Source organism: Ruditapes philippinarum, unplaced genomic scaffold, assembly GCF_026571515.1.
Source record: "Ruditapes philippinarum isolate M1 unplaced genomic scaffold, ASM2657151v2 ctg3216_1_1_1_1, whole genome shotgun sequence".
In the NCBI taxonomy this organism is placed as follows: Eukaryota; Metazoa; Mollusca; class Bivalvia; order Venerida; family Veneridae; genus Ruditapes; species Ruditapes philippinarum.
In genome coordinates, this window is record NW_026856175.1 from 86,083 (window position 1) to 102,498 (window position 16,416).

A 16,416-nucleotide genomic window follows, 5' to 3' on the forward strand; every position below is an offset into this window, starting at 1 on the left:
CAGGGTCTGACATTTCGCTACCATTATTTCTGCGGCCCTCAGGCCATTATACACATCTTCGGGCCATTATCGCATAATGGCGAGCAGCAACCAAGTATTAACCTCTAAGTATATGGTTGAAGTCGTTACCGTAGTCGTCAGCGCAGTCTTTAACATTGTATCCGTTGTTTTCGTAGTTTTAGCCGTTCTCAATTCTTAGCAATCATTGTATTTTAGTACTGTAGCTGTTCTGGTATTCATAAGTCTTAGGAGTCGTATTCGTGGTTAAAATTATTGAATTCTATTGTAGAGTCGTAGCTGTGATAGTCGTGGTCATAATCGCAGCTGTATTTAAAGTGACTAAAGTCGTAGAAGACATGGTCAAAGTCGACATCATTAAAGTGGCCGTTGTCGTGTACGAAGCTGAGCAAAAGTGATGACGATCACGATCATCTTCGTCATCTTACAAAAATAAACTGTATATGGCGACATCAGTATACAGTTAACATCAATTGTATTCGTTTAATTAAAACTGTATACATACGGTGTTATAGTCGATTATTAGGCCATAAGCTGTATACGTTGCGATTTTTACCTTCTGTCTGCCAAAGACTTTGATTTGTTTCCAGTATATGATGCTATACAGAAGTAAGAGGACAATCATTTTCAAACAGTGACTTCCCCCACCCAAATAATTCGAGCAGAATAAGTGATAAAACTGCAAGTTGGCTTATTATCCTCAGGTTTTGTCACAAGCTAAATTAATAAGTTAGTTTGTGTGTTGCTAAGGGTTGGGTTGTTTTGTTGTTGTTGTTGTTGTTGTTTTGTTTTGTTTTTTTGTTTTTTTTTGGGGGGGTATTTATTTTTTTGTTTGTTTTTTTTTATTGTATACTCAAGAGTCATAAAGATGCTTTCAATACGTTACTCGTGGTTAGTGTAAACAAATATTTTAAGCCTAGGACATGAGCACCTTTGTGAATGTACTGTAAAATTGTTATTAGCCCCTTGAATATCAGAGGGGAAAGCAGTTTAAATGACCATACTGATCACGGTCCAAAAGACAGCCTTAGTAAATGTTAGCAACTTGAGTATCAAAGCATATTGTCTCAGATAATTGCATATTAGAGCTTTCACCAGTCAATATTAGGAGGCTTTATTTATGAACATTTTATTCAGATATTAATGAGCCGCGTCACGACAAAATCAGCGTAATGCGTTTGCGACCAGCATGGATCCAGACCGCAGTCTAATCTGGATCCATGTTGTTCGCTTACCAACCCTTTTACAAGTAGAGAGACTGATAGCGAACAGCATGGATCCTTAATGCCCAGGCTGGTCTGGATCCATGCTGGTCGCAAACCCATTATATTGGTTTTGTCATGACGCGGCTCATTTATTATAATGAAAGCTACATTTAAGATATAAGCATGAGTATTTCAAAGGGCTTAAAGATGTATATTGCACAGTAATCACTCTGATTTATATCACATGAAAACTCATAGGAAATAATAGTATCTAGCAGTCTTGCAAAGGTTACAGTCTGAACTTTTCTGTGAATAATGTATAAATTTGTACTTTAAAATTCGCACCTTAAAGTGTAGCAGAAGCCACCATTTAATATCTAGTTTGTCTTTTTTTCTGAAGCAGGTCTGCCAGAAATCCATCCTCAAAAAGGAATTAAAACCTGCCCTCGCCTCATTCCCAATCAGAAAAACCTTCCTACATGCCTATATACAGGAATTATTAAATATGACTGTAAAACAAACACCAACAAACTAAACCCAGAGAATATATTTTATTAAATAAATGGCGAAAACATCACATACAAGCAGCAAAAGTAATATATTTAAATACTAGTATATTGTTAATTATCGAATCACTGGTGCGTAATGAATATCTGCCTATAAAAGACATAATGATATGAATAAATATACGAGTACATGTATATGATGCAAAGAAAATTGTTACTAAACAGTGTATGTCTTTATTTTCTCCATCCATGTAGGAAGTATAAACATTAAAAGTTTGTTGACTGCTTTATCTTCGATTTTTTTTTATTTTGCGTTTTTGTCTAAAATTTTAAATGGTAAAATAATTACATTGTATAGTCAAGTAATTTCTTGTCTTGTCAACATAAAATTGGATTTGAAAATTAATTTGCCAATATATATTTACGCTTTAGCAAACTAATATTGCATATACTTTTTAAGAAATGATGATAATTAAAACACTGACACAAGAAAACGATCTGCAAACAAATGATAAATGATTAGAATGTTGCAAAATATATCACTGATTGACAAGACTACAACAGTTTATAACACAAAAACCACTTTATAAAGTTTCATCTAATAATAGATTACATCAAAAAAAATTGTAGTTCTTTAATAGTTGTTTATTCTTTATATTTTTATCTAATTGATATAATGATAAAAAACGAGTTAACGTTCTTCCTCTTTCCAGTCAACCGAAAGTTACACTCAAAGCAATAGAACACGACATGCATGCTGTTTATCAAATAGAAGTGCAAACATATTGAATAAACAAAATAATCAAACATCTGGTACAAAAATATCTGCTTACAATAGAAACAATGATAAAAATAACAAAAATAACATCAAATAAAACATTGTAAAATTGACTTATGACTGTATCTATCTTATATGAAAGAAAATGTTAATATTAAAATAAAATGAGCCGCGTCATGACAAAACCAACATAATGGGTTTGCGACCAGCATGGATCCAGACCAGTCTGCGCATCCGCGCAGTCTGATCAGGATCCATGCTGTTCGCTTTCAGTTTTTCTATTTGTTATAGAGTATGTAGGCGAACAGCATGGATCCTGATCGGACTGTGCGGATGCGCAGGCTGGTCTGGATCCATGCTGGTCGCAAACGCATTACGTTGGTTTTGTCATGACGCAGCTCAAATGTGTTTCAAATGAAAATGTAATTTAAACCAACGTTCCTTTCTTTGAGTTTTTTTTTCTTATTTAGAATCTGAATGACAATATGATATGATAACTATCCGCCCTTATTCTGATGTTTTCTTAAAGGTTAACCTATATATGAATCATCGTCTTTTTAGTATCTTTAATCATCAAAATGCATTCCATATAAACATTAAAATGTCACAGTTCAAGTTAAATATCAATTGTTCAGTAAAAGTAAAATTACTCATACGACTGAATTCTTGTTTGTTCTGTGGTCAATAGATCGATGTTTATTTCTCGTATCGACTGCATTTACCAATATCTCCAATTGATATTTGCTACTTTTCACTTGCTTTTGCTTTAGACAGTGCTTTAATATTTTATCACATGCTTCACCAAGGATATCTTTCGCCTACATGTTGCAGAGCGTACATTTTTTTACATTCCTATGCACATAAATATTTGTTTATGAATATGTTGACATGGCTTTAGTTTTCAACAAATATATTATATATTTTCCATAATCGCTTCTATGGATCCCCACATAATGTGTTTTGTAAAAAGGAATCAACTGCAGGTTACCTCTTAAGATGTCAATTTCGCGAAAATACTCACATGCAAGGATAAAACAGAATATATATGTCAATACACATACATATAATGTATGTCTTTCGTACCACGAGAATGAACAAAATAGATTTAGAAAAGACATAACAATAAAAAATATTTGTATAAAATTATTTTGCAAAAATAAACCTCATTAAATAAAAAAGCTTGATCAAAAAGAACAAAAGATAAAAAAAAATTGACGGCTATTGAACATATCATACGTTAGAAAAGAAATATTCTAGGAAAAAAGCAATTATAATAAGAGGTAGTGTAATATTTATTGTGTTCGCGCCTGAAGTGTCCTTATTGTTAACTGAAATTTTCTCTGTTTTCTTCATCATCCAATCATATGCAGCGTTTTTTCCTTGTTTCTTCAACTCTGGTCCAACCTGGTCTCGAACTCTCATGTTGTAATCGTTCAAATATTCAATCTACAAACAAAAACAGTTTGAGTAAATAAATGTACAAATTACATATGATCATGTTAAAAGGGAAATACACTGCCTGAGGATGATGTGCTGATGAAAATTGCCACTTTCTTACTGTAATTTCTTAATAAACCTTTGGAAAAGTAAAGGCCGTGTACGGCTTTTTCAGACAATTTAATGTAAAGTTAAGGGCAAAAAATGCGACTTATGTCCGTGAACGGAAAATTAAAAGAAAACAATGAACTTACCTGGTCTTCGTTCAGCAAATCAAATTTAATAAGATGTGGTTCGTACGGCACCAAAGTGACATGTTCAAATGTCAAAAACTGTGTCCCTGGAAACTTGTACTGCAGATATAAATTGGTCAAATAGCTTTACAGAAACAACAGTTACAATTTCCACATCTCATTCTTATTAATGGATAACACTTTTAATTATAACAGTTATTCTGTCTGAATGCGCCTTACTATTTATATAATAAATAAGGAATGTCAAGGTTATAAACGCTGTATTTGTACAAACATTTACAAACTTGTTCTTTTTCATAAATCAAAATCATATAATCTGTCAAGAAAATCCTACGAATCTTATCATTATTTTTAGACCAGAGTTGCCACAGAACTGACACGAAATCTGTTGGGTATTTATTTGGATAAAGTGCAAAAAAGAAAATTTTACTCTTATCAGTCCCAGTAATTATTTAAATCTGAAGTTGACTTAAGACTTTGATAAAACTTACAGTTGTTGAAGCATTTTTCACCATGACAATATTTTCTAAACGGATACCAAATTGTCCATCCTCATAGTAACCGGGCTCTAAAAATATTTACAAATAAAAAAAGTAAATATAAATATTTATGATATTGTTAAAGATACATTGTATCATTGACAGTTTTACATAAAAACAACATGTTTCAAGTGTATTATTTGAATAACAGAATTTCGCAAAGGAATATCATTATACTTAAAACTAAATATTCATGGTACTATAATAATATTTTTTGAATTTTGATCTAATTTACTCTAAGGAAATAGAATATTATTATCCAAAAAAACTGTTTTAAAATATGTCAATTTTGAATTATATTTTAAAAAAAACTAAAAAATCCCAAAAAAAACTTTTGTTAAACGAAAAAATATTTTCTTTTACAGTCTTTTAAATTTTTTTATAACATTTTACAGATTTCTAAAATTTACTTAAAAAATTTTTTAAAAAAAATGATGATCTTTGACCTATGTTAATAATGTTGTTACAGTTTTGTTCTTTTTAAAAGCAAAAAAGCAAGGTGGAGTAACATGATGGATAAATTTTTTTTGTTGTTTTTGTTTTTTTCCTGTCATTTTTTCCCCGTCAAAATCAGGTGAGGGCCTCATTTTTTAATACCTGATAATTGGAAAAAAAATTTGAATCATGTAATCAAAAACATACATGTAATACATGTGTTGTTATGAATATCAGTTAATAAAATAATTCATGCAAACTTTTAAACTCATATAAAAATAAAAGGAACCTCATTATCTATTGATGTTTTAGAATAAATGCTTGTTAGTGAATTGAAAGAACGAGAAGCTAGCATTGGTTATAATAGAAAATTAATCTATTTTCCACGTTTGGAAATATGAAAAAAAGTTATAAAAAGAACAAAGGACAAGGATAAAAAGTATCTAAATGCACAAAATGTAATCGAAAATTAAAAAAAAACAATTAGATCTACGTGACATGCGTAAATAAGTGAAACTTATAATATTCCAATTATAAACAGGTTATTGGATTCATGATCTTTTCGTTAGTCAGTCAATAGGATATATTTTAAAACATACACATGCATATTTCAATTATACTTGATAACTTCATGTAAGGTTATGAAAGTAAACACTGCATGCTTACTTGTTTAACATTTACTACAAGATATTTACACCTTCTAAAATACATCCAAAGGTAAAAGCATTGTAACACCGCACTTTGGGGTCAAACGCACTTTGGGGTCCGACCCCAAAGTGCGTTACGTACTTTGGGGTCCAACCCCAAAGTGCGTTACGCACTTTGGGGTCCAATTTCGACCTACCAAAGTGCGTTTAAAGAGGTACATATGCATTTTTTTAACATCAGGCAAACGACCGCACTTTGGGGGTCAGAGAAAATTTAATGTTCATTTATGTGCCTTTAGATAATATAGTGTAGTCTAGATAAATCACTAAATAAAAACCAATGGTAAAACAAAAATCAAGGTTATTAAATAGACACAAAAACATGTAAGACTTTTAAAGAAATTTTTGGCCCTGAAAATATGTTAAAATAGCCATTTTTTTAAAGCTAAATGTAAACACATAAGAAAACTTAACTGGGTGTGAGTGCGGTTTTAAGAAAGTATCCGTACAGGCAGAAATAAATTTTCAACTATTTAATTTAGTCGCCTTTAAAAGAAGCGGAGCTTAGAAATATCGTCCCCCCGGGGTTTAAAATAACTTTTTAAAAGGGCCCCATTATGTTTTTTTTTGTTTTTTTTAAAAAGTTTTTTTTTTTTAAATGTTTTTTTAATTATTATAAAAAAATAAAACATTGGTCAATTACCTAAACCATAAATTTTTCATCTTTGTTTTTTTGAAAAAAATTTAAAAATTATAGTGAAAAAAGTTTTTTATATGGAAATACTACATTTTTTGACTACTTTTTTTAAAAAAAATTTTCACATTTATCGCTATTTATTAAAGGAAAAAGCACCCTTAAACATTTTCTAATACCTTTTAATTTAACATTTTTAAAAATTCATTTTGCTTTTTCTAAAGAAGTAGAAAAGATTCCCCTTTTAAAAAGCCTCTGGCAAAGGGTTTTTAGGGGCTTACAAAAAATTTAATTTTGGTTGATAATTTAAATTTAATGTATTTGTAAAAATCACAAATTTATAGCCCGATCAAAAAAAATTTGTTTGTTCACCAGGACATTGAAATTTAGAGTATATTTTATATTTTTCGGGGGAAAAAAAAATTTAAAACTGAAATTTTTTTTCTTTCCCCAACTTTTTTAAAAGGGGCCTCAACAGGGGAAACCAAAAAGTTATAAAAGTAAATGACTGCCCAAAAAGGGGAATTTTTTTCGCGGGAAATCTTTAACTTTGGGAAAATCCCAAAAATTTCTGAACTGATTTTTTTTAAAACGGGGGCAAAAAAGTGCTTTTTAAATTTTTTTTTTTTTTGGGAATTTTTTTTTGAAACATTTTTTTTGTTTTTTTTTTTTTTTTGGGTTTGTCGTACGTCTAGGGGTTTTTTAAAATATAAATCCGTGGTCGACATTTTTTTTTTTGATTTTTGAAATACATATTTTTTTTTTAGTTTTGGGCAACTATTCTTTTTTTTTTTTGGGCATACATTTTTTAAATTTTTAGTTTTGATACAAAATTTTTTTTGGGAGATTTTTTGAAACATATTTTTTTTTGGTTTTTTTTTTTACTTTTTTCGTAACACCCTTTTTTAAAAAACTTTCCCCCACTGTAAATTAAGTCCCCCATTTGAAAAAACGTCATTTGAAAATTACCAAATTTTTCATTTTTGGAGGATCAAAAAGAAACAACACTTTTTAGTAATATAACAGTATATATTTTTTTTTTTCTAAATCATGGAATAAAGGCCCAAATTTAGATTTTTTTAATTTGTATTATTGTAATACCCCAGTCATTTGTAACCACCTCCCTTCCCCAGGGGGAAGGGGCGATTTAAAAAAAGGGAATCGTTTTTTAAAATGTCGCATTTTCCCGGGACATAAGGAAAGGAAAATTTTTAATTATCTGAATATCCCCCGCAGGGGGGAAAAATTTTACCAGGGGTCGGCTGGGTTTTTAAAAGTAATCCCCCCCCCCCTTTTTTCTAAAAGGGGGTGGGGTTGAGTGGGCAGCAATTCATGGAAAAATTTAACTGATCAAAAAAATAAACCAGCCTTTTTTAAAAAAAGACACTACTTTTATAGTATATAAAAATAAAAAACATGATTAAAAAAAATTCCAAAATAAAATTAAAAAATGGCCAAAACCCAGACTTGCGGGGAAAAACGACGGGAAACCGTTCCAAAAAAAGGGCCGAAATGTGCCCAAAACCCACGGGTGCTATTTTTATACTAAACTAGGGGCTTTTATGAGATGTAAGGCTGTTTTTTTGGGCTAAAATATGTACAAAAAACAAAAAAAAAAAATATGAGAAAAATTTAAAATTTAAAATTTATGAATGCAAAATTTAAAAAAAAAAAAAAAAAATAAATGCAAAACTTAAAAAAAATTTATCATGCAAAATTTTAAAAAAAAAAGGCCAAATGTAAACTTTTTTTTGCCCCCGGGAAATTTGTTTTTAATTTATGAAAAAATTTTTTAGATTTCCCAAGGGGGAAAAATTAATGAAATTTTTAATCATTAAGCTTTAAAACAAAGTATCGCCCCCGCCATCTTAAACCCCACCTCAAATTTTTAAATGCCCGCAAAATCGAAAATAAGTCAAACTCAGTAATTTTAAACAGAACTCAGATTTCACCTTTTTTGACCTCTGGAACCCAAAGTGCGTTGATATGTAGCATATTTTACCACTTTGGGGCAATTTCTCGATTTTTAACCCCCAAAAATGGTTTACCCCCAAAATGCGGGGGAAAATTCAACGCACTTTTGGGCGGGCCCCAAGTGGTTTGGGGCCCCAAAATGCGGTGTTTACAAAGCATGCGAAAAGGAATTTAAGAAAAAGCACGTAACAAAAAGTTACAAATGTCCAAAAAACTTTTTTACGTACCCCAAAACAAAACTATTTAAATGCGTTTTTTCCGTTAGATTTTGAATTTAAAAATTTAACTAGAATTTGTCTTTAATTTTAAATTTAACCGGCGTGAGACCTGGTCATGTTTCTGGTTTAAAACAACATTTAATGTTGAAATTTGGGAACTCTGCATTTTGAACATAAAAGTCAGTTTTATCCTATAGTTTTATTTTCCTCATTAAGCTACATAGCTTTTTTTGTGATAGAAAGCAATGTGTTTTAAAAAAGGGAAAATTGTCAAAGTCGTTATAAAGTCAAAATGAAAGTCAAACGAATATAAAAGAATGGGCGCCAAAATTCATTTTTTCTTCGGGAAAAGGGAATTCCCAAACATTTTTTCCCTTTTTGTACTCCGGGGGTTTAAAAAAACGGATTTGCGAGCTATACAGTATTAATATCCCTTTTATGTAAAAACTGTTTCCCAAACACCGGGCGGGTGGAAAAATTAATTTTTAAAAAGAAAAAATTATATAATTAAAAGCTTTTTTAAAAAAGCAATTACAAAGATTTAAATTCAAAAAAGGGTTTTTAAAATATTCTTGTGTTGGGGAACTTCACACAAACATTTACGGGGGTTTAAAGGGGAAAGGGCAAAAGATTTAAAGTCAAATGGCCCCTTTAAAAAGTCGGGGAGAGGTGTTCCTTTTTTCCCTCCAAAAGTTTAAATAACGACATTTCTTTTTATACAAAATTTAAAAATTTAAAAGGAACCTGCTTCTGAAAAACAATTATGCAGTAGAAAAGTTTGTACAAAAAGGGCGCAAACCCAAACCCCCGGAAAATATAATGCGTATAAAGATAGGTTTCAAAAGGGTTTGAAAAACCCCTCCGAGAAGAATGATTTTTTGTCCCAAAAAAAATCACGACTGAAACGAACTATGTGATAATGAAATTCTACCAGGTCCTGAAATAACATGGCATGTTGAAATAAGAAGACAATGGGGTTAAATATAAAGTGAACTTAATTAATTGTAAATATACATAATAACTTATTACTCTTTACATTAAAGAAAATGGTTATTTCTAACATTATGACAATACCTGTTCATCCTGTATGAATGTTGAATGTTTAGTCATGAGCACATTAATCTCCCAATTATTATTTTATCAATTTTCTTTTATGGTTAACAGTTACAACTTTATGTTTATTTAGAAAAACAGAAAAAAATTTATTTTATGCACGAAATTGATGAAAGCGAAAACTTTTTTTAAAACCCAAAATAAGTTTTCAAAATGTTAAAAAAAAAATTTTGGGCGTGAACCATAAAATTTAGGTTCCGAAAAAAATTGAACCTCCCCCGGGCTTAAATTTTAAGGGGACCCTTTTGCGATTGTATTGTGTTAAAGTGAAAAAAATTTTGGCCCCTGAAAAAAAAATTTCCATTTAGTTTTATGTACTTCAAATCTTTTATTATATAAAAATAATAATTAAGTTAAGATTTACGCTTCATCAAGACTTGTAAATTTCAGTTTTGGGCCCATGTTTTTCTTTACCCATGATAATAAAAAATGTTACTGTACCTCCAATGGTTAAAAAATAAGGTACATCCTTTTTTACCGGGGGTTTCCCGCCATTTTCTTGGGACAATTAAACCCCCATCCCAAAAATTTGGGGCCCCCCTTTTCAATGCATCTATTTCAGGCCTGAAAAATGAAAAAACAAACAAATTTATTTTATCCCTTTTTTATTTTTTTTATGTTAAAAATATCAAAATAAAAATTTTAAATAAATTTAAATCAGTTTTAATAAGTTTTAGATTAAAAAAATAACAAAAAATATTTATTTGCTTTGTCGATTTAAACAAAATCAAAGAAAAAATGCTTACCCAAACCCAAGGGCATATTTGGTTTTTAAAAATATTTTTTTAAGTTCGATTGGGGAAAACCCAAATTCTGCAATTTATATTTTAAAATTTAACGTTTTTTGTTCCCCGTTCCCGGAAACCAACGGGGTACCGGAGTCCCTATAAAGAAAAAGGGTCGTAAATCGATCAAAAGGGCCGGGAAACCCCCTTTATTTTTTCCTTGGGTTTTAAAAGGCAAAAAACACCCCTTTAAACTAAAGTCACCGGGTTTTCCCCCATCTAGAAAAAATAATTTAAATAAAACAAAAAAGAAAAAGTATAATTTGGGCGAATAAATGGAAAACAACAAGAGTAAAAATTAATTTGAAAATTGGAAAATTTTTTTTTAAAATTTTTTAAGGGGGGAAGTGGTGGGGGGTTTTTTTTCCATAGAAATTTTGTTTACAATTTAATTTTTGCTTACCTATAATCCCTTTCGGGCCCTTTGCCTTTGGGGAAAAAGTTTTAAAAAATGGTCCCCTTTTTTTAAAAAACGCGGGGGTAGCAACCCCCCTGAAAAAAGGTCAAAAACTTTTTTTTAAAAACTCTTCTTTCAAAAGATTTACGGGATTTTTAAAAAATAGCCCAAAGCAAAAAATTGGGCCAAAAATTGGTGGAAATTTAAAGAAAGGGGTTTTAACAAAAAAATTTTCCCAAAATCCCAAAGTGTTTGAATTCCAATAGGTTCCCCCTTAACCCTTTGTTTTGGGAACCTTTCTTGTCGTTTTTAGATCAAAATTTTGGGAAAAATAATTTTTAAAAATAATTTTTAAACCCGGTGAAAAATTTTTTTAAAACCCAAATTTTTAAAAAATCAAAAGGGGTTTTAAAAAAATTTTAAAAACATCTAAATAAAATTTTTTTCGAAATTTGGGGTGAAAAAAAAATGGGGAAACCCAAAATAAAATTTTAAAAGAAAAAAAAAATTGGGCATTCTTTTTTCCCGGAATCAAAAGAAAATGAGCAAAAAAAACTAAAAAATATTTAGAATTTTCCAAAAACAAAAAAAACCAAAAAAATTGGCATTGAAATTTTAAAAACTTAACTTGCAAGGGAACCAAAAATTTATTTAAGCCTTTTTTTTCAGGTTTTTAGAAGGCCTGACCAAAAGGGTTTTTTCATTTTCCGTAAGTTGGGGCAGGCCCAAACTGCCCCAACTGTTTTATTTTTTTAAAATTAAATTTTTTGGGAAAACCCTTTCCCCTTTAAAAAGGAAAAATGGGGTTTTAAATTTAAAGTTCGGCAAAACCAAAGGCAAAATTCAGAGGTTTAAAAATGTTAACTTTACCTTTTTGATAATTTTTGTAAGGGAAAATTTTCCCAAAATGGAAGTTTTTTTTCTAGTCACGGTTTTTGTAGTAAACCATTTCTGGGGAACAAAAAAAACAAAAAATAAAGTTAAAACTTTTCAAAGGGGTTTTAAAAACAAAAATTTCCCGTGGTAACGTTTTTTTCGTTTAGATTTTGACGAATTTTTAAAATTTTTTTCAAATTTTCTCCCATTTAAAACTTTTTTTTTTAAAAAAAAAATTGGAATGGGTTTTAAAATTTAACTGGGGATAAACATGACATGCAAAAAAAAAGTGAAATTTAAAAATAAAAAATTTTAAATAAATTAAAATTTTTATTATTTTTTTTATTCATCCTTTAACAAAAATTTTTTGAAATGTTTCTTTAAAATTTATTTTTTCAAAATGCTTTTCCCAATAAATATGCAAACATTTTTGGAATTCATATACCAAAAAGCAAAAATTTTTTTAAAAACATAAAGGCCTTTTTAATTTTCCTTTTGAAAGAAAAAACCCCTATTTTTTGTTTTTTGAAATAACCAAAATTTGGGGAAAGGGCACCCCCTTTTAGATTTTTTTTAATTTCCCTGGGGGAATATAAAAATTGGGGTTTGGGAAAAAGGAAATTTAAAATTTCTTTAGGCGTACAAGTTTATTTAAAGGGGTTTGTCAAACCTTTTTTTTCAAAAAAAATATTTTTTGGGGGCTTAAATATGTTTGGGCCCCTTTTTGGGGTTTAAAATTAGTTTAAATTTTAATTTATAAATTTTTATAATCCATTTCCCAAAAATTTCAAAAAACCCCTTTATCCAAAATTTTTTTCTCAAAACAGGTGTTTTTTGTTTTGCTAAATTGGGAAAAGGCCCTTTTCGGTTTTAAAATTGGAAAGGGGGAAAAAAATATGTTAACAAAAGTGGTTAAAATTTTTATTTCAAAAATACTGTTTACCCCAATCAACCCAAATACATAAATTAATTTAAATGGTGAATGTTAAAATACTAGTTAAAAATTAGTTTTTACAAAAAAATAATGAAAAATTTTTGGGTCCAAATTTGGGACCAAAAGCAAAATATAGGGGTTGAAAACTTTAATCCCCCCGGTTATAATTCCGCCACTGAAACAAAATTTTAAAAAATTTCGCAACCGGGAGAATAAAAATCAAGCAAAAGTAAAGAAGGGCTTAAAAAAGCAAAAACACTAAAATTTTTGGGTTTAAAAACCCCCAAAAAATTTTTTTTTCATTTTTTGGGGTAAAAAGGTTTTGGCCAAAAAACTTCAATCAAACTTTCCCGGAAGGTTTTTTCACAGTTTTTGGGTTAAAAACAGAAGGTTTTTTTTCCCGGGGGGAAATCAATTGAAAAATGAAAAATTTTTTTTGAAATTGGGTTCCCTACCCCGTTTTAAAATGTTTAAAAAAAACAAGGGCAAATTCTTTAAAAGGGACTAAAAGGTACTTTTTTATATTTTTTTTTTTTTTAATTTTTTTTTTAAAATTTTTTGGTTAAATTCATTTTTAAAAATTTTAATTGGCCTGAATAAAATGGAAATGAAAAATTTTTAATTTTGGGTTTTAAAAAGCAAACCCAACTAGCCAAATTTTAAAACTCTGGGGTTTGCTGAAAATTTGTTTAGATTAACCCAACAATTCCCCCCCCATTTTGAAGTTTTCAAACCAAAAAAAACTTTTTTACCCTTGGGGTTAATTTTTTTTATTTTTTTAAGGGGGGGTTTCTTTTAAATTTTTAAACTTCCCCCTTTTCCCTTTTTTCCTGTTTATGACTTTTCAATTTTGAATGCAACGGGCATTTTTTGTTAAATTTCCCCTTTGGGGGGTTGGGAAAAGGGAAACATTAAGCAGGGCCAAAAAAAAAAAGGGGCCTTCCGGGTTCCGTATGGGAACCCCCAAACCCCGCCAAGCCGATTTGGCCTTCAAAAACTTAGTCCATTTAAACTTAACCCGGTATGGGCCAAAAGAGTTTAAAAGAAAGAAAAATTTCAATTTTCGTTTTTTTTTCTTTTTATCGGTTTAGGAAATGTGGGGCCGGGGAATGAAAATTTGGTCCAAAATTGCCCGGATTTTTAAAGTTATAGATGCAAAACTTAAGACCCTCTAAATTTATGTCGTGGGCCCCCCCTGTATCATGTTTAAAATTTAATTTTAAAATTAAAGCACGTATTTTGGCAAATTTTCCCTAATAAAGAATACATAAACGGTGGTTTGACCTCTTTTCCCCTAATTTAAAAAAATTAAAAAGCCTTTTTAACCCGGGAAGAAATAAAATTGGGTATTTGGGTTGTTTCCGGTTAAAAATTTTTCCGAAATTGATTTAAAACCCAAAATTCAAATTTTAAAAGAAAAAGGAGAAAATTAAAAATATGGAAAAACACTTTTTTTTTTGTAATCAAAAACCCAATAAAGTAAATGGGGGTTTACCGGGTTTGACGGGAAAAAGGGGAAGGACAAAAAAAGCAAACCTCCCCAGGAGAACCGCTTGCGGGAAGAGAGCGTTCATACAATAAAGCCAGTGAAAGTACCTTCTGGGAGATTTCGCTCTGGCTTAAACAAGGACAGATACTACAGCAAATAAAAAAGGAGAAACTTTGTAAACAAACGGTTAAATCTATTCATATACATGTAGACGAATTAAATAATGTGAAACTCCAGAGAGAGTCATATGACCTTCTTTATAAGAAGCAGGTCTTTCCATTACTGGACTTTCCAGACAATATAAAATAATTTACATTCATTATTGTTTGCTTCGTATCATGAACAAATGACAAAATAAGATAATTTTACATACAGTCTGAGTTGTTTTAGATCATCTGCGGCAGACAATTCTGTACACTTCTTTCCAGCTTTTACGTCTGTCTCTAACTTTTCCAGGAATGTTATCAAAGCTACAGCGTCGCGTATCTAAATCAGAAAGAAACTATCAGTTTATTTCATTCTGCTTTAAAAATAATCTTAATTTATAAATATACATCTTCTTGTAGTTTGAAAATTTATCGTTTAAGTTCAGTTCCGGCAAAGTACTGTCATTTGTTCTTACAAAGTATTAAAGACTGTTAATAATGTCTTTACTTTTAATGTGTTAGTGTAAATTTATGAAAGGCCGGTGCTAGGGGTGATCGCCGATGAAAAATACAGCATCGCTATTAAAGTCTAAAGAAAGAAAGATGGTCACAGGATTGAATAAGATATACTGAAACAATACTTATTTCCACAAAAAGGTTCTACTCAAGTGCCTGTCCGTGCTTGAAAAAAAGCACAGATGGGCACCTGATCTCTTCCTCAGCCAGTAAAGCTTGGAAAGACCCCATATGGCCTTTAATGTTTTAGTGCGGCGTACAACCCAACCAAAGGTATTCAGATGCTGCTTACTTAAATATGAATTATTAACGTAATTTGAAACAAAGCAAACAAAAAAATATTGTATCCAAGAGTTGAAAGACGATTTTTAGAGTTATTGGAATAAAATGAATGATTCCTCACATTCTATTATGTTACTTACATGAGATTTTTTCATCCCTTCCACCTCTACTTCATTTTTCCTTGTCTTCGTTGTGGCTATTGGAGTATTATCTTGATGGATTTTGCTCTGTTATATTACAAAGATAATGATTATATAACTTCAAAGACTACTGTGTAATCATTTACAGTTAATTCTTTTAGAGTATTGAAAACAATCTATATAAATAACACGTGGATTGTTCATTTGTTTTTTCATTTCTGTATATCATAAATTGCTATTTTTCGAAAATATTTTCTGTGTAAACGAAAGTCTTCAGTAAAATAAATATTATTCTTTAAATAGCAACATTCTTTCAGGGTAATAGCAAATGGTCCACCGAAAAAAACAGTGACAGCCTCTTTTTGGGATTGAACTTTTTTTAAAAGCCATACACCATTTAAAGTATTGCTATTATAGATAATTCAATAATAAGATTTCATACCTCATTGATGGCTGAGTAGACAGCTTGGTTACAGGAATATCCCAACCATACTTTATTGTATGTCTGTGCTCTTGTTTTTACAACATTGACAACATCAGCCGGGTTATACGCTTTTACCTTTACATAAATCAACACAATATTAAATACTTGATGAATGCATTATTAAAGGTCCATTTCCCTTAGAAATGCTTTCTTTTTTTCTCAAAATATTTTCTTTTTGGTTCCTTGTAAAAGTTTCCAAAAAAAAAATATGTATCTCTGATGTATGTTATAGGGTTGAAATAGAATATAACAAAACGGGTTAAAATAGTGGTGTCCCCATTTCGAAAAAAAATTTTCTATCTCCCAAAAGTTTTTTAAAAAAAGGGGTTTTTTCCCCCCTGGGGGGGGTTTTTTTCCCTGTTTTTAAATTTTCCTTTTTAATGAAAAAAAAGGGAATTTTTTTTTTTTTTTTAAAAAACTTAAAAAACAAATCTCCCACTGTTTAAAAGTGTCGTTTTTGAAATTTTTTTTGATTTCCTTTTAGGTATTTTAACAGAAAAAAATAAAAAAAAATAAGCGAACTATCCTAAAGGATTGTCCCACTCTTTG

At 30.1% G+C, this 16,416-nt stretch overlaps 1 protein-coding gene across 1 annotated transcript in view; it reads right to left on the reverse strand.

Moving 5' to 3' along the window:
- Positions 1–1,759: 1,759 nt before the first annotated feature.
- Positions 1,760–16,416, reverse strand: part of LOC132745696 (xaa-Pro aminopeptidase 2-like) — a 49,924-nt gene continuing 35,267 nt past the window's right edge. Inside the window, exons 11-17 of the mRNA XM_060734661.1 lie at positions 15,826–15,942; positions 15,384–15,470; positions 14,644–14,785; positions 10,808–10,822; positions 4,690–4,766; positions 4,199–4,297; positions 1,760–3,953 (exon numbers count right to left, since the gene is read on the reverse strand). Coding sequence (XP_060590644.1) covers positions 3,738–3,953; positions 4,199–4,297; positions 4,690–4,766; positions 10,808–10,822; positions 14,644–14,785; positions 15,384–15,470; positions 15,826–15,942 — 753 coding nt within the window. The 3' untranslated portion in view covers positions 1,760–3,737. The remainder of the gene's footprint in view (positions 3,954–4,198; positions 4,298–4,689; positions 4,767–10,807; positions 10,823–14,643; positions 14,786–15,383; positions 15,471–15,825; positions 15,943–16,416) is intronic.